The sequence below is a fragment of the Sus scrofa genome, chromosome 6, assembly GCF_054392235.1.
Source record: "Sus scrofa isolate SSC_HxYL_T2T_F1_AM1 chromosome 6, Sscrofa_HxYL_maternal_Yorkshire_Landrace_v2.0, whole genome shotgun sequence".
NCBI lineage: Eukaryota > Metazoa > Chordata > Mammalia > Artiodactyla > Suidae > Sus > Sus scrofa.
Window position 1 is genome coordinate 61,850,975 of NC_139388.1, and position 23,407 is coordinate 61,874,381.

The 23,407-nt window shown below is 44.2% G+C and overlaps 1 protein-coding gene across 2 annotated transcripts in view; it reads right to left on the minus strand.

Moving 5' to 3' along the window:
* Positions 1 to 316: 316 nt before the first annotated feature.
* Positions 317 to 23,407, minus strand: part of LOC100628233 (cationic amino acid transporter 3-like) — a 31,014-nt gene continuing 7,923 nt past the window's right edge. The window contains exons 2-13 of one of the 2 annotated variants that reach the window (XM_084961890.1): positions 12,096 to 12,197; positions 7,309 to 7,708; positions 6,364 to 6,522; positions 3,987 to 4,164; positions 3,672 to 3,784; positions 3,308 to 3,530; positions 3,016 to 3,155; positions 2,812 to 2,914; positions 2,239 to 2,435; positions 1,874 to 2,040; positions 1,492 to 1,600; positions 317 to 1,299 (exon numbers count right to left, since the gene is read on the minus strand). In XM_084961890.1, the coding sequence (XP_084818016.1) occupies positions 1,178 to 1,299; positions 1,492 to 1,600; positions 1,874 to 2,040; positions 2,239 to 2,435; positions 2,812 to 2,914; positions 3,016 to 3,155; positions 3,308 to 3,530; positions 3,672 to 3,784; positions 3,987 to 4,164; positions 6,364 to 6,522; positions 7,309 to 7,708; positions 12,096 to 12,197 (2,013 nt within the window). In that variant the 3' untranslated portion in view covers positions 317 to 1,177. The remainder of the gene's footprint in view (positions 1,300 to 1,491; positions 1,601 to 1,873; positions 2,041 to 2,238; positions 2,436 to 2,811; positions 2,915 to 3,015; positions 3,156 to 3,307; positions 3,531 to 3,671; positions 3,785 to 3,986; positions 4,165 to 6,363; positions 6,523 to 7,308; positions 7,709 to 12,095; positions 12,198 to 23,407) is intronic. The other variant, XM_003356046.5, reaches the window with a different exon arrangement.

Consider the following 23,407-nt stretch of genomic DNA (forward strand, 5'->3'; position numbering starts at 1 on the left):
CCTGGATCCTTAACCAGATAAGCCACCCGAGAACTCCAAGAGAATTTTTTTTTTTTCATCTTTTTGCCTTTTCTAGGGCCGCTCCCGCGACATATGAGTATTCCCAGGCTAGGGGTTCAATCAGAGCTACAGCTGCCGGCCTACGCCACAGCCACAGCAACTCAGGATCCAAGCCGTGTCTGCAACCTACACCACAGCTCATGGCAACACCGGATTCTTAACCCACTGAGCAAGGCCAGGGATCAAACCCACAACCTCATGGTTCCTAGTTGGATTTGTTAACAACTGAGCCACGACGAGAACTCCTCCAAGAGAATTTTAAGTAAGCATATAAAACTTTTATTTTACCATAACAAAAAGAAAAAATTATAATACCATCAAAAATTTTTAAATATTTGAAACAACTTATACAGAGCTCTTTAGAAATGATAACAAAAGATTACTGAATGTCATTAAAAGATTAAAGAAATGGAGAATCAAGCCACAAATAAATGAGTAAATAAATAAATACACTGTGATTCTGGACAAAATATATAGTTCACTGCATTGTCTTCCCTTGTGGAAGTCTATGTGTTTCTACTAGAGAAAGGCACAGGAAGACACCTCTTTTTTTTCTTTCAGGGCCACACCTGCAGCATATGGAAATTCCAAGGCTAGGGTTCCAATGGGAGCTGCAGTTGCCGGCAATACCGGCACAGCAACAGCAACAGCCACAGCAACGCAGGATCCAAGCCAGTTCTACCACCTACACCACAGCTCATAGCAGCATGCCAGATCCTTAACCCACTGAGGAGGGTCAGAGATGGAACCTGCATCCTCATGGATACTAGCCAGGTTGTTACCACTGAGCCACAATGGGAACTCCAAGAAGACACTTCTTACACACAGGGTATTAATGTTGTTTTTTCCTCTGATTGCTGGTTACCTTGTGCTGTCTTTGCAACAAGAAAATTCATCTTACTGCACAGGTATGAAGCATGCACTTTTCTGTATATGTCTCATGCTTTTAAAGGTTTACTTAAAAATTATACAATACTAAATCATTTTGTCTGCTGGCAGTAAATTAAGGGCTCTCAATGCATCCCACGATATATTCCATAGAAGCTCAAAGTGTCCCTTGAACCAGAATATATCTCCATGTATGTAGGGGATTCTACACAGCATCTATTTCCTATGGTTAAGCTGATTTAGCACTACGGGGGTTTTTGTCTAGAGCCTGGGAGGTGGAGGTTGGTGGCTCTTGATCACTGTTCTCCTCCAAGCTGTGTCGGATCCCATATCCAAAGTATATGGCAAATCCTAGCAGGGAAATGAGACCATCAGAAAAAAATAGATGCTCACCTCACCCTACTTACAAATGCTTCTCACCCCACTTATTAATGCTCAACAGGCCTCCTACTATAATGTCTAACACAGTTTGAGGGAGAGACCGTAGAAAGAGGGTTGGGTTCGGTCACACAAGAGGCTTCTTTTTCCCAGAAAGCCACTTACCAATCACCATCCAGACACCAAACTGGGCCCAGGTCACAGAGGACATCTGCATCATCAGGTAGACATTCACAAAGATGCTCAGCACTGGGAGGACGGGCAGAGCAGGGACCTGTGGGAAAAGTCAGTGACTCCCTGAACACAGAACCCACATCGGAGAGGGAGGCCCCTCCCCCACGTGGGCAGGGAGACCCCAGTCATCCTCAGGCTGTGCATTCAGGGCCCACTGAGACAGGGGGTGGGGGGGAAGCACTGGGTGGGACCGGGGAAGGTCCATGGGTTTGAGCAAGTCTCCCCTTCCCTGGTCCAGCAAAGGAGGCTTCACCTCAAAGCATGCCGACTTCAGCCACTCAGCCTGGACAGCTGGGCACATAAGGTCACCTACCCTAAAGTGAAGAGGAGAGGGGTTCTGGGGCTGCCTCCAAATGATGACGGTGATCCCCGCAATGAGCAGCAGCAGCAGCACAGCCCCTGCTGTGAACCCGGGGTCTCCAGAGAACACTTGGCTGGGCCACAGGGCCAGAAGCAGGCTCAGGATGGTCAGCAGGAGAACTGCACGGGTCAAGGGGGAAGACAGCAGGCTCAACTCCAGAAGCCAAATGGGTCAAGACCTTGGATCACCCCTCCCCCACACTGCCCACCCCAGGAAGATGCCATCACATCTGCAAGACTCCTCAGCTGCCAGCACACCCACTCCCTGCCCATCCTGTCCATCTCACAAGATGACCAAAGAGGAGTCCCCAGGCTCACCCAGCAGGAAGGCACATCCATAGACAATCTGGCCAGATTTCAGAGTGGGGGTTGTGCTGATAGGGTCGAGAAGACTCTTCAGAGATCTTGAGGTTCCAGCTTCAAGGGCAGATTCCAAAGGACTTTCTTCAACCACAGGATCCATCTCAGTTTCTTCCTTTGTTTTCTTCTTGCTGAAGTTCTGGTCTGGCTGGTACCTGAATTAGAGATATTAAAACAATATTAGAGCATTCCTGTTGTGGCTCAGTGGGTTAAGAACCTGACTAATATCCATGAGGATACAGGTATGATCCCTGGCCTCCCTCAGTGGGTTAAGGATCCAGCGTAGCTAGCAGCTATGGCTCCAATTTGACCCCTAGGCCAGAAATTTCCATATGCCAAGGGTGTGGCCCTAAAAAGAGGGAAAAAAAAGCAGTATTAACAGCAGCACCCATTATCAGACAGCCTGTTCCACATCTGCCTTGCCTTAAGCATAGAAGGACATTTAGAAGGCAGCAGGAGAGCAGAAGAGGGTTACCTCCCATCAGTTCCCAAGATTCCAAGACCTGCACTCAAGGTGTAGCGGAGTCTTACCTGAGCACAAGAACAGAAAAAGACACCAAGGAGTAAGCAAGCAGGGTCCCGATTGACATGAGGTCCACAAGATCAGTGAGCTCAAAGAGTAATGCCATGACCCCTAAAATGAGGACACACACAAGTTGGGAGAGGGAAGAAGAACCAGTATAAATATCCGAGTTAAGGAAATTGGTCAAAGAAGGAGGGGGGTTGTTTAGTCACCTGCCAGTGTTCCAGAAGCCAAGGTAGCCATGATGGGGGTGCGTGTGCGGGCATGGATCCGGGCAAGTCCCCGGAAAAGGAGCCCATCCTCTGCCATTGCATAGATCACACGAGGCATGGGAAACATGGCGCCCAGGAGGCTGGAAGGGAAAAATGGGAACATGGAGAAGCAAGACAGGCTGGGGCTTCTGCTCCGTAGTCTACATGGGGTGTCTTTCCCTCTTGTCTCTCAATCCCAAGGACTGGGATACCTGAGACTGACAGTAGATGGGGACAGAGCTTTGACACTGACCTGGATGTCAGAGCACAGAGGGTGCCAACAGCCACAACATATCTGGCAGGGTCCCAGCCGACCTGGAGAAAAGCCTGCGGCAGGGGGCTGTTGGGATGAATCTGGTAGTAGGGGACCATTAGGGTGAGTGTTGCTGAGACACCAAAATATGCCAAAAAGCAAATGAAGAGCGAGATCACGATGCCCAAAGGGATGGAACGCTGAGGATTTCTGGCTTCTTCCCCTGCAGGATGGGTTGAAGTACTGGGTCAGAAAAATACACTGTGGTGAAGGCATAAAATTGCCTTTCCTCTTGAATCTCCAAAAGCAACCCGATGCCCTGGGGCAGCCCAATCTCTGAAGGGACACACAGTGACAGTGTTACCTGTGGTGGCAATGACATCAAAACCAATGAACCCGAAGAAACATGTAGCTGCTCCATGAAAAATCCCACCAAAGCCAAAAGGCACAAACCCTCCAGAACCCAGAGGGCCCAAGCTGTGGTGAGAGAAGGAATGAGGAAGAACGTGGGTGAGGTTGTTCAGACATCTCTCCTGGACTCCTCCGTTAATACCCCAAGTCCAGGGCTCCAGGACCCCATCATCTGGATCCATCAGCCCAGGTCTCTCTAGCGTCAACTATATTCCCAGCTCTACCCCCACCCCACAAGCATTCCTATGGCCAAGAGGACCCTCCTAACCTAGAGGTGTCATTGGATCCAGCTGTGGCCAGTTTGTAGTCCTGTTCTGTGAGCTGCCAGTTGTGCAGGTCTCCCTTAATGAAGCCAGAGAGGATGATGAAGCTGAGCACCAAGAGGTTGATGGCTGTGAACACTTTGGTAACCAAGGCTGACTCACGAGCTCCCAGAACCAGTACTCCTGTGGGAAAGATGAAAATAACCAAATCCATAGAAACAGAAAGTAGACGAGTGGTTGCTCGGGGCTGGGTGGCAGGGAGCATATGGGATGGACAGGCTGCTTAATATGTTTGAGATTTCCTCTCGGGATGTTAAAAATGTTTGGAACTAGATGGAGGTGATGGTTGCACAACCTTGTGAATGTACTAAGTCCCTCTGAGTTGTAAACTTTAAGATGATGAATTTCTGCAGTTCCCTTGTGCGGGGCAGGTTAGGGATCCAGTGTGGTCACTGCAGTAGCTCAGGTCGTTGCTATGGCGTGGATTCAGTCCCCTGGCCTGGGAACTTCCTCATACTGTGAATGTGGTTAATAGTAATAATAATAAAGGTAAGATGGTTAATTTCTTTCCTCTCTTTTTCTCCTTTTTTTTTTTTTTTTGTCTTTTTAGGTCCGCACCTGCAGCATATGGGGGTTCCCAGGCTAGGGGTCAAATTGGAGCTGCAGCCGCCAGGCTATACCACATCCATAGCAACTCAGGATCTGAGCTACATCTCAGACCTACACCACAGCTCACAGCAATGCCTGATCCTTAACCCGCTAAATGAGGCCAGGGATTGATACTGCATCCTCAGGGATGCTAGTCAGATTTGTTTCTGCTGAGCCACGATGGGAAATCCAAAGATGGTTAATTTCTCATCATGGCAATCATCTCACAATATACAGGTCTATTAAGTCATCATGCTGTACACCTTAAACTTATGCTATATTATATGTCAATTATTTCTCAATAAAGCAGAGGAAATAATAAAATGGTTAACTTTATGCTATATGGATTTCCTATCAATTTACAAAAAACTCTTACTCTTTGGAGTTCCCATCGTGGCCCAGTGGTAAACAAATCTGACTAGGAACCATGAGGCTGTGGGTTTGATCCCTGGCCTTGCTCAGTGGGTTAAAGATCTGGCATTGCCATGAGCTGTGGTGTAGGTTGCAGACGCGGCTCGGATCCTGCGTTGCTGTGGCTGTGGCATAGGCTGGCAGCTATAGCTCTGATTAGACCCCTCGCCTGTGAAACTCCATGTGCCACGGGTGTGACCCTAGAAAAGGCAAAAAGACAAAAAAAAATTTAAAATAATAATAATAATAATAAAAATCTTTGGTCTCAGTACAGAGGAAGAAACTTCTAAGTAAACAGTTCTAAGCTTGGGTGATTTTGTCCCCCAAGAAACTTTTGGCAATGTCTGGAGACACTGTGATTGCCATAATTTAGGGGGTGGGTATCACTGATATCTCCTGAGTAAAGGCTAAGGATGTTACTCAACATCCAACAGTGATTAAAAAAAAAAAAAAAAAACTAAAATGAGTTCCCTGGTGGCACAGCAGGTTAAGGATTTGGCATTGTCACCTCTGTGGCTCAGGCCACTGCTTTGGCACAGATATAATCCCTGGCCTGGGAACTTCCACATGCTGCAGGCGCAGCCAAAAAATAAAAATAAAAAATAAAAAAACCCTGGAGTTTCCACTGTGGCTCAGTGGAAATGAATCTGACTAGCATCCATAAGGACTCAGGTTTGATCCCTGGTCTCGTTCAGTGGGTTAAGGACCCAGCATTGCCATAAGCTGCCATGTAGGTTGCAGATGTGGCTTGGATCCCGCATTGCTGTGGCTATGGTGTAGGTTGGCAGCTACAGCTCCAATTTCACCCCTCACCTGGGAACTTCCATATGCTGCACATTGGGCCCTAAAAAAAAAGACCAAAAAACAAAACAAAACAAAAAAAAACCCTATGGAGTTCTGGCTGTGGCACAGTAGGTTAACGATATGGCTTGTCTGTGGCATTTCCAGTTCAGTCCCTAGCCTGGCACAGTGGGTTAAGGATCCAGGGTAGATGCAGCTGTGACGTGGTTTGCAAATGTAGCTCAGATTCAAGCCCTGGCCCAGAAATTTCCATATGCCCCAAGGGCAGCCAAAAACAGGGGGAGGGGGGACCTAAAATGCACACATCAGCCCCTCCCCTCCAACAAAGAATGATCCAGCCCAAATTGCCAATGGTGCCAAGGGGGGGAAACCACTGTCTATGTCTTGCCTTCCTAGCTCATATCACAGATGCTTCTTTTTAGTCCTAAACCCCCCAACCACTCTCCCATCCCAAGACTTCCCCCACCCCCGCTTCCCTTCCACGCCCCACTCTTCCCATCCAATGTCTGACCCCTGTCTCACCCGTGAGCAGCAGCACCAGGCCCAGTGCAAAAAAGTCTGGGTACTTGGCCAGGAAGTGGGGCACATGCGGGGAGAAAGTTTCCTTGAACACCTGAGAGATGTGGTTCCCGATCAGGCTGTCAAAGGCAGAACTCCAGGCCCTGGCCACGCTGGCTGTGCCTGCAGTGCAGAAGGAACATTCATTAACAAACATTATATTTGAACCCCTACCACGTGTCATGGGATGTATTTTGAATGGAAAGAAAGCATACAAACTACCTAATCTCAAAGAGTTTTTTCTCATGTGTTGGGGAGATTAGACAGAGATGAGCCACAAAATAGGCCAACTATTTAGTATGTTAGGAGATCAATGTTATACAGAAGGGAAAACAGGTTAAGTGGGACCAGGAGGGCTGGGAGATGAGGGTTGAATTTTTTTTTTTTTTTCTTATTAAGGCCACACCTGCAGCACATGGAGGTTCCCAGGTTAGGGGTTCCAGTTGGAGCTGGAACTGCCTACACCACAGCTCACAGCAATGCTGGATCCTTAACCCTCTGAGTGAGGCCAGGGATTGAACCCACATCCTCATGGATACTAGTCGGGTTCGTTAACCACCATGATGGGAACTCTTGAGGGTTGAAATTTTAAATTGAGTGGCAAAGGAAAATCCCATGAAGGCAATAACTTAGCAAAGCCTTCAATAAGGTGAGGGATAAACCTATGGGACATATCTCCCTCTCAACCACTCCCGTCAGTTCCCTTTTCTTCTCCGTTCTATGTTCCATCATTTAAGAAAACAGGATAGAGCTGAGAAGAATGAAGTTGTGGGGTTTTCCTGCCACTCTTATCCACCTCCCTTCCTAAAGGAGGATAACAGAGTTCTCGTGAATGAACGAAGACCTCAGCTCCCGCCTCCTGATTTCCTGATCCTAAGCCCCATGTCTTCCCTGTCCCCATCCTCTCACCAATAATGTAGGAGAGTATGAGGTTCCATCCAGTGATGAAGGCACACAGTTGTCCCACTGTCACGTAGCTGTAGAGATACGCAGAACCGGAGCATGGTACCCGGGCCCCAAACTCCGCATAGCAGAGCCCAGACAGCACAGAAGACAGGGCGGCCACCAGGAAGCAGAGGACGATCGATGGTCCAGCTATGTCCTTGGCCACTGCACCAGCCAGGATGTACACGCCAGCCCCCAGGGTGCTGCCCACACCCAAGGACACGAGGTCAAGGGTGTTCAGACAACGAGCCATTCGACCCTCAGACCCATCCCTGGGCTCCAGTGACCTCCTGCGGACCAGCTTCTGACCAAATTGACAAACATACTGATGAAGCATCCTGGATGGAGTTGAGGAGGCTACACCCTGCAGAGAAAACAAGACACAAATTCATCAAGATTGTCCATTCACCCTTGACCCTAGGAGTCTGATTCCACAGAGCAATGGGGTTATGGGAGCAGGGGTAAAAACACAGATTGGGCAAGTTCTCCAACTCTGAGCTTTGGTTTCTACAACAAAGAAGACTTTTGATATGTTTCACTGTCACTAGAAGGGTTCTGAAGAGAAGTAAAGGGGAGAAGAATAGGTCTTCCCAAAATGTGGCACTTTAGCAGATGGACTGTTTTGAGCTGAAGGCAATTAAGAATTTGAAAAAGAATGGATGTGCGTACATGTATAATTGAATCACTTTTTTGTGCAGCAGAAATCATCACAACATTGTAAATCAACTACGTACAAATAAAACTTTTAAAAAATGAAAAAAAGGAGTTCCCGTTGTGGTGCAGCAGAAACAAATCTGACTAGGAACCATGAGCCTGCAGGTTCGATCCCTGGCCTCACTCAGTGGGTTAAGGATCCGGTGCTGCCATAAGCTGGGGTGTAGGTCACAGACACAGCTCGGATCCTGTGTTGCTGTGGCTGTGGTGTAGGCCAGCAGCTATAGCTCTGATTAGACACCTATCCTAGGAACCCCCATATGCCGTGGGTGCAGCCCTAAAAAGACACACACAGAAAAAAACTATTTCTCCCAATGTCCCAGGAAGATGGTACCCTCTCATCTATAAACCTGATTCTTTGCTCCAATCACCAACACTTGGTTTTGTTTAGCCTCACTACGTGAGGCACATGACCTTGAATTCCACAAGGTCATATCCAACATTTCTACACCACAGATCTTGAGACCTGATAGCTTCCTCTTTCTTTGCTGGCAGAGGAAAATGGAACTGAACTCTGAGTTGGGGCAGAAGGAGAAGGAATTTGTAGGGAGAACAGACTCTAGCCCAACCCTGGGAAAGCATCAAGTCAGAGTGGTCTCCCAATGGCCTGGAGGGAGGGAGGACCAACCTTCACTCTGAATCAGAAATGACAGGATTCTGGGAGTTCCCTTCTTGGCTTAGCAGTTAACAAACCTAACTAGGATTCATGAGGAGGCGGGTTCAATCCCTGGCCTTGCTTAGTGGGTTAAGGATCCGGTGTTGCCGTGAGCTGTGGTGTAGGTTGAAGACTCAGCTCTGATCTTACATTGCTGTGGCATAGGCCAGCAGCTGTAGCTCTGATTCAACCCCTAGCCTGGGAACCTCCGTATGCTGAAGATGTGGCAGGAAGGAAGGAAGGAAAGAAGGAAGGAAGGAAGGAATGACAGGATTCTGCTCCCTGTCCTTTGAGGTATAGAATGTCTTCTCCCTCATTATACAGCTCTGATGAGCTAGGTTGACCCAGTGAGCACAAGTTATCTTGAGGTAGCATCTGCCCTTGACATTCATGGACACATCTGTCCATGTTTAGCACATTGGTTAAGAGCAAGCATCCAAAGAGCCAGGAAACTATGATTAGAATCTTGGCTACACCAACACCTCTGTGCCTTTGAAGTCATTTCCTTCTTGTTCAAATGCTGTTAAGGAATCCTTGTGCACAGTCAATAGGAAAATAAAATGGTGCATGTGCTGTGGATAAAGTATGCTGGTTCCTTCAAAAGCTAAAAATGGATTTAACCTATAATCCATCAAATCCCCCTATGGGTATAGACCCAAAAGAACTGAAAACAGGGTCCCAAAGAGATATTCATAACACCCATGTTTATGACAGTATTATTCATAGTAGCCGAGGTATGGAAGCATCTCATGAAGGAATGGGTAAACACAAGGTGATCTATACATACTGTGGACTATTATTCAGCCTTAAAAAGACAGCAATTTCTGACCCATGCTACAACATGGAGGAACCTTGAGGATGCTATGCTAAGTGACATAAACCAGTCACAAAGAGATAAATACTGTATGATTCCACTTGTGAAGTACCTACAGTAGTCACATTCATAGAGACAGAAAGCAGAATGGAGCTGGGGTGAGAAGGAAATGGGGAGTTATTGTTAGGGGAGAACAGCTTCAGTTTTACAAGATGGAAAGAGTTCTGGAGACAGACTGCAAAACAATGTAATTATACTTAGCATTACTGAGCTGTACCCTTAAAAATGGTCGAGAAGGTAAATTTTATGTTATGTATATTTTACCCCCATTCAAGAAAAAGCCTGCCAATGATAAATAATAGAGTCAGATTCACAGAGTTGCTGGGTATAAGGAACCCAAAAGTGACTGAATGTAAAGTACCATGCAGTGCTCCTCCAGGGAGATCAAAATCCACAGATGCTCAAGCCATTTAGTCCCTCCTGTATCCCCAGAGGAGGAGCACACAGACACAGAGGGCCAACAATATACAGGAGACTGAAGTCAGTGGCCCACATCAAAACCCTATATAAGGGTGATCTTTACTATTGTCTGAATACCAGATCAAAAAAACGTGTCTTGGAGCCTCCAACACGGATATAATCTCCCTTCCCCCACCTCTTCTCACATACCGACACAAAGAGCTCTCAGCACCTTCTACTTTCATCTGGAAAATGGGTCTTTTCACCCTCAGGCTGGAGCCAGCCTGACCCAGCTGCACACTGGGATGGCAGAGGTCTCTCTTTCGAAGCAGCTGAACCCAGCACCCAGTCTCCTCCAGGAGAGGGGATAACCAAGACTTACTGGATTCTTGGAGAGGAGCCTGGAGCAGGGATCAGTCGGTGAGGTTTGGTTTAATCTGTATACTTGATTGGAGCTGTAGATCTCTATAAAGCAAACCTGGGAGCCCTTGTACAACAAAAGACGACTCTTAACCCCTAGGTGGGGATGGGTGGGGAGAGTCAGGAATGGGTGGAATGGGTGCGGCAAATCAGCCCTGATGCAATCAGCAGGTGGGATTGCCTGAGTACCCTCAGGGGGCAGTCCTGAGATTTTTGTGGCTGTCCTATAAAATACAAATAACATCAAACTTTCCATCTTAACCATTTTTAAGTGTGCAGTTTAGTTGTGTTAAGTACATTCACATTTTGTGCAACCAAACTCCAGAACTTTCTTCATCTGGAAAAATGAAACTCTGTCTTGCTTCAGGGGTGGGGGTTATTTGATCCCTGGGGAACTTCCTTACGCTATATGGAATGTGACCCTAAATAAAAATTATTAAAATAACAGTTCCCTCTTTCTCCTCCACCAGTTCCTGGCAACCACCATTCTACTTTCTGTCTCTGGGAATCTGATCACTCTAGGTACTTCACTGAAGTGGAATTGCACAACATTTGTCCTTTCTTGTCAGGCTTATTTCACTTAGAAGAATGTCTATAGGATTAATCCATGTCATGGCATGTGTTAGAATTACCTTCCTTTTTTTTTTTTTTTTTAAGGGGCCACACTCAGGCATATGGAAGTTCCCAAGCAAGGGGTTGCATCAGAGCTATAGCTGCTGGCCACAGCCACAGCCACAGCCACAGCCACACCAGATCCAAGCCACGCCTGCAACCTACACCACAGCTTATGGCAACACCAGATCCTTAACCCACTGAGCAAAGCCAGAGATCAAACTTTCGTCCTCATGGGTCCTAGTTAGATTTGTTTCCACTGCACCAGGACAGGAACTCCAGATGTGTATCTCCCTGATAGAAATCCCATTTTCATCTTTTTTTTTTTTTTTGAGATTTCATTGGATTTTCTTTCTGAGTCTTCTTGTAGCTCATTGAGTTTCTTCAAAATAGCAATTTTGACTTATTTGCTAGATCACAAAGTTCTGTGCCTTTAAGATTGATTGAAAGTATCATTTTCTGTTTGTGATGACACGTTTCCTTGATTTTTCATGTTCCATGTAGCCTTGCATCGGTGCTTTCACATTTGAAGTAGCAGACACCTCCTTAAATCTTCGGTGGTTACCTTCAGATGGGGTATTCTCTTTGGTGGTGGTGTTGTTTATCTGGGCTTTTCTCTGTCTCTGTCTATACCTGGTCCACTTTTCTTGCTCCCTCTGGTGGGAGAATTCTTAAGCTTGTCCGTCTTGTCTTACAATGTACCAGGCTGGCTCCTGGAAACTACTCTCTCTGATTTTCCAGAAGGTGGCACCATAGATCAAGTTTGCAAACATCCTTGCCAATAGCAGATGGCCAGTTTTCTGAGTCTACTTCCTGTCTATTGGAGCTCCCAGGGTAGCTGCCTGTGTAAGCTCATACAAGGAGCCCCAGGAGACTTGGGGGGAGGTATAGGTCTAGCACTACTAGGAGCACTGAAGTGGGGGGCAGGTTGTGGACCCAGTAGGGAGAACCCTGGGTGTGGGACTCCCAGAGGCTTGTAAGTGGACTCTCTGTTGAGAGGAATCACATTAGTACCCTTCCCATTGAAGGAGCCATCTCCACCGCTGTCTTGCTTAATGAGGATAGCAGGGCACTCACCACTTTTTTTTTTTCCTTTGAAGAGGGTGCTGCTAGATTGATTGGCCTCATGCACAGATAGGTGAGACTCCTTCCAGTTTCCTTGGCATATGGTGCTCGATCCTACAACACCCACAAAAGGGCTTTTATTCCTGAAGAGATGTCTACTTCATTGTTTAAAAAGAAGGTGAAGGCGTTCCCTGATGGCTTAGCAGGTTAAGGATCTGACGCTGTCACTGTGTAGCGTGGGTTCAATGCCTGGCCCAGGAACTTCCACATGCCATGGACACAGCCAAAAAAAAAAAAAAAAAAAGAAGAATCTATCCTCCCTCTGGGTGTATCGAATGCACTTTTTTTTTTTTTTTTTTGGTCTTTTTAGGGCACACCAGCAGCATAAGGAAATTCCCAGGCTAGGGGTCAAATCAGAGCTGTAGCTGCTGGTCTACACCACAGCCACAGCAATGCAGGATCCGAACCATATCTGTGCCCTACACCACTGCTCATGGCAACACCAGAGCCTTAACCCACTGAGCAAGGTCGGGGATCAAATCTGTGTCCTCATGGATGCCAGTCAGATTCGTTTCTGCTGAGCCACAATAGGAATTCTAAGAATTATTTTAAATGAACAAAAACAAACAAAAAAATAATGAAATTAATGAAGTGTAAGAATTCAGAGACAGTATAAACAATTGAGGAGAAAGAAATGTATGGGAAAAACCAATTGCACCTGCTCTCCGTTCTTCCCATGTTTCTGTCCCTAGCTATTTTCCTCTGGCTATTTTATCTCTGTAACTGACTTTTCAAGGGGATGGAGATCTTTCACTTCTGTCTTTGTTCCTTGCATCTATTCCCCATTCTGTTTATCAGAAGAACCTGTCTTAATTTGGGCTCCTCCAATCAGAGTCTGATACAAGGATTTGAGTTCAAGATGCTTATTTGGAAATGGTCCCAAAAATCAAGAGGAAAATAGCAGGGAGAAGAAGACAGAGAAAAAAGGGAAGCCAACATAAAGATAGGTGATTGAAGTTTATAAAAAAACCACAGAGGGGATGGTGGAATAGAAGGACTGAAGCTCAACTTCTCTCCTAAAAAGAACAAAATTAACAACTAAAGGCTGACCAATCTCCACCCAAATGGACTGGAAACTTTAAAAAAGACATCCTACTCCAGAAGAAGAGGAGGACACATCAAGAGGTAGGAGGGGCGATTACATGATATAAACAACCCCATACCTCCCAGGTGGGAAGCTCTACAGACTGGAAACTAACTGGTTCACAGAGACTCACCTACAGGAGTGAGAGTTCGGAGCCCCACATCAAACCCTCACATGCGGGGATCTGGCACTGGGAGAAAGAGTCCCTGGAGCATCTGGCATTGAAGGCCAGTGGGGCTTGTGCACAGGAGCTCCACGGGACTGGGGAAAATGGAGGCCCCATTCTTAAAAGGCACACACAGACATTCACGAGCACTGGGTCCCAGGGCAGAGCAAGGTCTCCATAGGTATCTGGGTCAAACTTGACTGCAGTTCTTGGAGGACATCCTGGGAAAACAGGGGTGAATGTGGCTTGTTGTGGGGGAAGGACATTGAAGGCAAAGCTCTCTCAGGAATATTCAGCAGCAGTGCCTTTCTCTGGAGGTGGCCATTTTGGGAAAATCTGGCCCCACCTGTCAGTCAGAGCTGAGAAGCCCCAGGGCAAACAACAATCCAGGTGGGGTCACAGCCCCATCCCTCAATAAACAGGCCACCTCAAGACCCCTCAGGCACACAGTTGCCTCTAGCCCCATCCAGAGACTAAGCCCCACCCACCAGAGGGATTAGAATCAGCTCCACCTACCAGTGGGCAGGCATCAGTCCCTCCCATCAGGAAGCCTACAGCAAGCCCCTGTACCAACTTCAGCCACAAGGGGGGCAGACACCAGAAGTAAGAGAGGCTACAACTCTAGTATCTGTCAAAAGGTCACCACACCAAAAACCTATCAAAATGAAAAGACAGAGAACTATAGCTCAGATGAGGGAGAAAGGAAAAAACCCAGAAAATCAGCTAAGTGACTAGGAGATTCTCAGCCTCCAGGAAAAAGACTTTAGATTGTTAATGCTGAAGATGAGGCAAAACATTGGAAATAAACTGGAGGCAAAGGTGGATAACTTACAGGAAACACTGGCCAAAGAGATACAAGCTATAAAACTTAAACAAGAAGAGATGCAAAATACAATAACGGAAATAAAAACTTCACTAGAGGCAGCTAACAGCAGAATACAGGAGGCAGAAGAACGAATAAGTGAGGCGGAGGACAGATTAGTGGAAATCATGGATGCAGAACAGAAAAGAGAAAAAAGATTGAAAACAAATGAAGAGAGTCTCAGAGAACTCTGGGACAACGAGAAACACACCAACATCTGTATTATAGGGGTGCCAGAAGGAGAAAAGAGAGAGAAGGGGACTGAAAAAAATATTCCAAGAGATAATAGCCGAAAACCTCCCTAACATGGCAAAGGAACCACTCACTCAAATCCAGGAAGCGAGTACCATATAAATAAACCCAAGGAAGAACACCTCGAGACACATATTAATCAAACTGACCAAAATTAAAGACAAAGAGAAAATCTTGAAAGCAGCTAGGGAAAAGAAACAAGTAACATACAAGGGAACCCCAATAAGGTTATCCGCAGATTTTTCAGCAGAAACTCTGCAGGCCAGAAGGGCGTGGCATGATATACTTAACGTGATGAAAGGAAAAAAAACCTTTAACCAAGATTATTCTACCCAGCAAAGCTCTCCTTCAGATTTGAATGAGAAATCAAAAGCTTCACAGGTAAGCAAAAGCTGAGAGAATTCATCAACATTAAACCAGCCTTACGACAAATACTAAAGGAACTTCTCTAGGCAGAAGAGAAAAGACAGCAACAGGAAACAAAAATACCACAAATGACAAGGCTCACCAGGAAAGGTATAGATACAGTAAAGATACAAAATCATCTATGCACAATTATGCCACCAAAATCAGAAATCATGAGAAGAGGTGGGTACAAATGCAGGACACTGGAGATGAACTTGTAATTAAGAGAACAATAACTTAAAACAATATCACATACATATAGACTCATATCAAAACTTCAGAATACTGCAAACCAAAAATCTACAATTGATACACAAACAAAGAAAAATCAACTCAAATACAACACTAAAGACAGTCATCAAACCAGAAGAGGAGAGAACAAGAGAAGAAGGGAAAAAAAAAGAGCAACAACAAAAAAAATCCAAAGCAATTAATAAAATGGCAATAATAACATACCTATTAATAATTACCTTAAATATTAATGGACTAAATGCCCCAACCAAAAGACATAGACTAGCTGAATGGATACAAAAACAAGACCTATATATGGTGTCTTCAAGAGACCCACTTCACTTCTAGGGACACATACAAATTGAAAATAAGAGGATGGAAGAAAATATTTCATGCAAACGGGGATCAAAAGAAAGCTGGAGTAGCAATACTCATATCAGACAAAATAGACCTTTAAATGAAGAATATTTTAAGGGACAAGGAAGGTCACTACATAATGATCAAAGGATCAATCCAAGAAGAAGATATAACAATTTTAAATATCTATGCACCCAACACTGGATCACCACAATATATAAGGCAACTGCTAACAACCTTAAAAGGACAAATGGACAATAACACAATCATAGTGGGGGACTTTAACACCCCACTTACAGCAATGGACAGATCATCCAGACAGAAAATCCATAAGGAAACACAGGCCCTGAATGAAGCATTAGACCAGATGGACTTAATAGATGTTTATAGGACACTCCATCCAAAAGCAACAGAATACACCTTCTTCTCAAGTGCACACGGAACACTCTCTAAGATTGATCACATCCTGGGCTACAAATCCAACCTCAGTAACTTTATGAAAATTCAAGTCATATCAAGCATCTTTTCCGACCACAATGCTATATGACTGGAAATCAACAACAAGAAAAAAACCTGCAAAAAACACGAACACGTGGAAACTAAACAACCAATGGATCACTGAAGAAATCAAAGAGGAAATACCTAGCAGCAAATGACAACAAAGATACAACACTCCAAAACCTATGGGAGGCAGGAAAAGCTGTTCTAAGAGGAAAGTTTATAGCAATACAAGCCCACCTCAGAAAACAAGAAAAAAGCTCAAATCAACACGCTAACTTTACATCTAAAGCAGTTCAAGAGAGAAGAACAGACAAGACTAAAGTTAGTAGAAGGAAAGAAAACATAAAGATCAGAGCAGAAATCAATGAAATGGAAACATAGAAAACCATAGAAAAGATCAATGAAACAAAAAGCTGGTTCTTTGAAAAGATGAACACAATTGATAAACCCTTAGCCAGACTTACCAAGAAAAAAAGAGGGAGGACTCAAATCACTAAAATTAGAAATGAAAAAGGAGAAGTAACAACAGACATCACAGAAATACAAAGGATCATAAGAGACTACTATATGCAACTATATGCCAATAAAACAGAAAACCTAGAAGAAATGGACAAATTCTTTAAAAAGTACAATCTTCCAAGACTAAGCCAAGATGAAATAGAAAAGATGAATGGACCAATCACACGAACTGAAGTTGAAACTGTGATTTTAAAACTTCCAACAAACAAAAGTCCAGGACCAGATGGCTTCACAGGTGAATTCTATCAAACATTTAGAGAAGAGCTAACGCCTATCCTTCTGAAACTATTCCAAAAAAATTGCAGAGGAAGGGATACTCCCAAACTCATTCTATGAGGCCACCATCACCCTGATACCAAAACCAGACAAAGATACCACACACACAAAAAAAAAAAAAAGAAAAGAAAACTACAGGCCAATTTCACTGATGAACATCGCCACAAAAATCTTCAAGAAAATACTAGCAAACTGCATCCAACAATACATTAAAAGGATTGTACATCATGATCAAGTGTTATTTATCCCAGGGATGCAAGGATTCTTCAATATCCACAAATCCATCAGTGTGATACACCACATTAACAAACTGAAGAATAAAAACCACATGATCCTCTCCATAGATGCAGAAAAAGCCTTTGACAAAATCCAACACCCATTTCTGATAAAAACCCTTCAGAAAGTGGGCATAGAAGGAACCTACCTCAACATAATAAAGGCCACATATGACAAACCCACAGCAAACATCATTATCAATGGTGAAAAGCTGAAAGAATTCCACTGAGATCAGGAACAAGATAAGGATGTCTGCTCTTGCCACTACTCTTCAACACAGTTTTGGAAGTCCTAGCCATGGCAATCAGAGAAATAAAAGAAATAAAAGAAATCCAAATTGGAAAGGAAGAAGTAAAACTATCACTATTTGCAGATGACATGATACTATACCTAGAGAATCCGAAAGACTCGACCAGAAAACTGTTAGAGCTCATCCACAAATCTGGCAAAGTCGCAGGATACAAACTTAATACACAGAAATCGACGGCATCTCTATACACCAACAATGAAAGACCAGGAAGAGAAATTAGGGAGGCAATCCCATCTACTGTTGCATCTGAAAGAATAAAATACCTAGGAATAAACTTACCTAAAGAGACAAAAGACATGTACTCTAAAAACTATAAGACACCGATGAAAGAAATCAAAGATGACACAAATAGATGGAAAGACATACCATGCTCTTGGATTGGAAGAGTTAATATTACCAAAATGACTATACTACCTAAGGCAGTCTACAGATTCAATGCAATCCCTATCAAAGTGCCAAGGACATTTTTCACAGAACTCAAACACAATATTTTAAAGTTTCTTTGGAAGCACAAAAGACCCAGAAGAGCCAAAGACATCCTGAGAAAGAAAAATAGAGCTAGAGGAATCAGGCTCCCAGACTTCAGGCTATACTACAAAGTTACAGTCATAAAACCATATGGTACTGGCACAAAGACAGACATAGAGATCAGTGCAACAGGATAGAAAGCCCAGAATTCAACCCACACACCTACAGCCAACTCATCTAGGACAAAGGAGGCAAGGATATACAATGGAGAAAGGACAGCTTGTTCAATAAGTGGTGCTGGGAAAACTGGACAGCCATGTGGAAAAGAATGAGATTAGAACACTCCCTAACACCATCCACAAACATAAACTCCAAATGGATTAAAGACCTAGATATAGGACCAGACACTATAAAACTCTTAGAGGAAAACATAGGCCAAACACTCTCCCACATAAATGACAGCAACATCTTCTCAGATCCACCTCTTATTAGAGTATCGACAATAAAAACAAAAATAAACAAATGTGACCTAATCAAACTTCAAAGTTTCTACACAGCAAAGGAAACCCTAAACAACACGAAAAGACAACCCACAGAATGGGAGAATATGTCTGCAAATGAATCAACTGACAAGGGATTCATCTCCAAAATTTATAAACACCTTCTGCAGCTCCATACCAAAACAACAAACAAGCCTATACAAAAATGAGCAGAAGATCTAAACAGACAGTTCTCCAAAGAAGACATACAGATGGCCACAAAACACATGAAAAGATGTTCAATATCACTCATTATTAGAGAAATGCAAATCAAAACCACGATGAGGTACCACCTTACACCAGCCAGAATGGCCATCATCCAAAAGTCGACAAACAATAAGGGCTGGAGAGGGTGTGGAGAGAAAGGAACCCTAGTACACTGGTGGTGGGATTGTAAATGGGTGCAACCACTGTGGAAAGCGGTATGGAGATTCCTCAGAAAACTAAACAGAGAACGACCATTTGATCCAGCAATCCCACTCCTGGGCATCTATCCAGAGAAAACCAGGACTCGCAAAGACACATGTACTCCGATGTTCACTGCAGCACTATTTGCAACAGCCAAGACATGGAAACAACCTAAGTGTCCATTGACAGAGGAGTAGATCAAGAAGGTGTGCTACATATACACGATGGAATATTACTCAGCCATTAAAAGGAATGAAATACCGGCATTTTTAGCAACATGCATGGACCTAGAAATGATCATGCTAAGTGAAGTCAGCCATACAATGAGACACCAACATCAAATGCTTTCACTGACAGGTGGAATCTGAAAAAAGGACAGACTGAACCTCTTTGCTGAACAGATGCTGACTCACAGACATTGAAAAACTTATGGTCCCCAGAGGAGACAGTTTGGGGGGTTGGGGGATGTGCCTGGGTTGTGGGATGGAAATCCTGTGAAATTGGATTGTGATGATCATTATACAACCACAGATGTGATAAATTCATTTGAATAATAAAAAAAAAAACTGTGGAGTGCTGATTCCTTTGAAATCCACCAACGAGCACATATGATGCCTCCTAAATCCCCTGCCAGAAAGATGGGGAGCTGGGGCATTTTTGTACCAAATTTCACCCCGTTTCCTGGGGGTTTCCATCAGAGACATTGACTTCCTAAAATTCTGGGTTATTTTATATGCGGTGAGCAACATCAGAAAAAACTCTGGGGTAGAATGCAGGATACATGGCACCTGCTTGAAATAGGATTATGGCAGAGTAAGGGAATCTGTGTTTGCATGAGATTGTACACTGAAGCTCAGACTGAAATTAGCAGTGTTCCAAAGGGATGTGATCTTGACACCTGCTACCGCACAATTTTCACACTTCTTACATTACATGTCTACACTAAGTCCACCTAGCCACTGAGTCTTTTTTTTTTTTTTTTTTTTTTTTTTGCTTCTTAGGGCCACACCTGAAGCATATGCAAGTTCCCAGGCTTGGGGTCAAATTGGAGGCACATCTGCCGGCCTACACCACAACCACAGCAATGTGAAATCCAAGTTGCATGTGCGACCTACACCACAGCTCACAGCAACGCTGGATCCTTAACCCACTGAGCAAGGCCAGGAATCAAACATGGACCCTCATGGATACTAGTCACATTCCTTCCCACTGAGCCACCATGGGAACTCCACCACTGAGTCTTTAAGGAGGAGCCACAATCTCTATAAACCTCTTAATGCAATATGGTTAGTGGATTAAGCCACAGTCCCCACTGCTACTTGGTCTCAAGACCATCATACCTTCCAGATTCTCCCAGGAGGGAGCAGGACTGTATTTGACCAAAGTCATTTGTCTGGTAGAGTGACTCAGGCTGTCATTTCTGAGAGATCTGAATCCTAGGTTGCTAAAAAAGGAAAGAGGTAGCAGATGATCTATAATTCATCCTTCTTATCCTGGTGATACCTGAGGGCAATGACTTGGCCAAACCTCTTTATGAATGTACCAATTAGATCACCTCACACTATTTATGAGACATCCTTATCTCTGAAATGCTTGTAACAGGATATGCCTGGACTTTCAGGATGGTTTATATTTAACGAAGCTGGAATTTATGGATTTATGGAGCAGGAAGCACTGTAAAATGTCAGTATTGGTTATTTAATGATCAGAGAATGATGGAGGGGGAAGAGGGGAGAGCAAGTTATTGATCAAAGGAAACTCTCTTAGTTTAAGTGAGGCCCCCACATTCATCACTTAAATGAAGACCTCATATTTTAAATCAGGCCCAAGGATCATTCTAATGTAACAGGAAGAGCTTGAGGAATTGTGATGGTTGTCTCAGACTTCATGGTGCTCTGCCTGTGTCTTGCAATTTTCTGTATCCTCAGAATTACTAATAAAATTTGATACCAGGTATCAAAAATTTCTGATCCTCCTGAGTCCTTCTTTCACTATCTCCCTTGGTGATATTTCACTCTTCTTTTATTGGGCTGTAGTTTTGCAATTTCCTATTCACCATCATGCCACATCTCTCATCAGACAAAGTGGGAAACAATGGATGCTGCTCACAGCCCTGGACACTGAGATAATATCCTATTGCTAATGACCATAGGCCACCTCTGAGAAGGGCTGTGATGCAACTGCAGTTCACCTTCAACTATCGCCAACATGTTGACTGGACCCATCTGTGAGCCAGGCTGGAGTTTTATCCTTATAACTCTCCTATAACCACAAGTGTGAGCTGAAGAAGCAACATCAAAGCAAATGTAGGATATGGCATGGAGTCTGATGCCAACTCTTCAGGTCACTTCCATGTGCCCTCTGGACTTGCTTAGCGCTATTCCTGAATGTACTTCTTTCATTGTGTACTAAATTCCTGCTGCCCCCATCCAATATTATCTTTGGAGGATCACCAAAATCATGATGGACATATCTGCCTGCATGGTCCCTTGATGTCCCATGTTCAAGTGCTCAAGTGCTATAGGATTCAGTAGCATACCAGGAGTTCTTTTGGAAGAGCAAGTAGTCCTCTGTCACAGAAGGCATGGCTATACCTCAGAAATCTAGAATTTGCCCTGTGACTCAGCTTGCTAGAAACTCTTCAGAGCATCCTCATCACCACAGATACCACTAGACACCACTGGAACTGCTGGAATATGTTCCAAGTGTCGGGGGGATGGTACCACCAGCCTCCCCATGCTGCGTGGCTTGATCTTGCTCTGGGTCCACTCAACACCAGCAGCCTTCATGGCACCCAATAAATGAATTAGGGGAAACTTTCCAGGTGGAGTCATCTTAGGTGGTCTCTTGGGTACCAGTTATTTGGGGAAAGGTTAGGACCTAGTCTGTAGTGCAGGAACTCATTCTCCATGTTCTAATCTCTCCTGTGAATCACTCCTTGATCAGCATAACCAGAACACTGCCCTGACCCACACTGCCTACTAGACATTCCTAACTTTGTTCTGCTTTGCGCTCTTCATCATGCCTCACTGTTGAAAAATATTAATATGCATATGCTTACTAACTTATTTTTAGTTTGCCCCTTCAGGGGAAAAACAGCCTCCGTGAGATCAGTGATTTGGGTTCATCCCTATATCCCCAGACACTAGACATAAGCAGCTCAATATGGAGTTCCTGCCATGGTGCAGTGAGTTACGGATCTGGTATTTGCGCAGCTGTGGCTGAGGTCTCAATTTCGGCTTGGATTTGACCCCTGACCCAGGAACTTCTGTATTACTGAAGATCAAAAGAATCAGGCCATTGATGGATTGCTTGAGTCAGCTTAAAACATTTCAGTGCCCCTTAGTTTCATTCCACCATAAAAATGATGTAATCTCCCTGCACTATAAACTCATGTGTTTGTCTTCTTTAGTAAGAGTGACTAGTATCGTTAGTCACTTAATATCTGTTGAATAAAAAAGTGAATTCAATGGGGAAAAAAAGGACCCTGACTTCATAGGCCTTACATTCTAGGAAAAGACAACAAAGAGATATATCACTGAATGCCAAGAAGTGATAAATACGCTGAAGAAAGATAAGGCAGTGCAAAGGGATGGAGATGGATGGGTGCATTGCTGCCAGTTGCAGCATAGGTCACAGATGCTGCTTGGATCTGGTGTGGCTGTGGCTGTGCCGGAGGCCTCAGCTGCAGCTCCAATTTGACCCCTAGCCTGGGGACTTCTATGTGCCACAAGTTCAGATGTTAAAAAAAAAAAAATGCTATGCAAAGTTAAAGAAGTTTTGAACAAATGGACATTCTATTTCAGAAGATTTAACATTGCTTAAACACTCCTTCACCCAAAATGGACAGTAGATGCCGTCTATGCAATCTTTCTTTAATTGCAGGATAGTTCATTTACAATGTTAGGTTAGTTTCAAGTGTACTGCAAAGTGATTCAGTTATACATATGTCTCTTACCTATTTTTTTTTCAGATACTTTTCCCTTATAGGTTATTGATTATAAATCCCTGTACTCTACAGGGGTATACCAATTCGATCCTTCTAAAGATGGTGATAAAGCGAGCTAGTTATCAACATACTGGTTCTAGAATCACCTGAGGATTGCGTTCAAATCCTTATGCCTGGGCCACACTCACAGAGCTGATGACTCTGGGGTGGAGTCCCAGGCATTTTTTTTAAAACTCCCCTGAGGCTCATAATATTCAGAGATGGTTTAAAACCACCACTAAGACACACATTCATTCATGTCATCTTCTTTTTCTCTCAGGCTTATCCTTGAGATGGGCTTTTTCAGACTTAGGTAGGCATGTCTGGGATATTTAATTTTAAAAGTCTAGATCCTAAAGTTCCCACTGTGGTGCAATGTGTTAAGAATCCGACTGCAGTGGCTCAGGTTGCTGCAGAGTTGTGGGTTTGATCCTCAGCCCAGCACAGGTGTGTCACAGGTTGCAGCTTTTTTTTTTTTTTTTTTTTTTTTTTTTTTTGTATTTTTGTATTTTCTAGGACTGCACCCATGGCATATGGAGGTTCCCAGGCTAGGGGTCAAATCGGAGCTACAGCTGCTAGCCTACGCCAGAGCAACGCGGGATCTGAGCCACGTCTACGACCT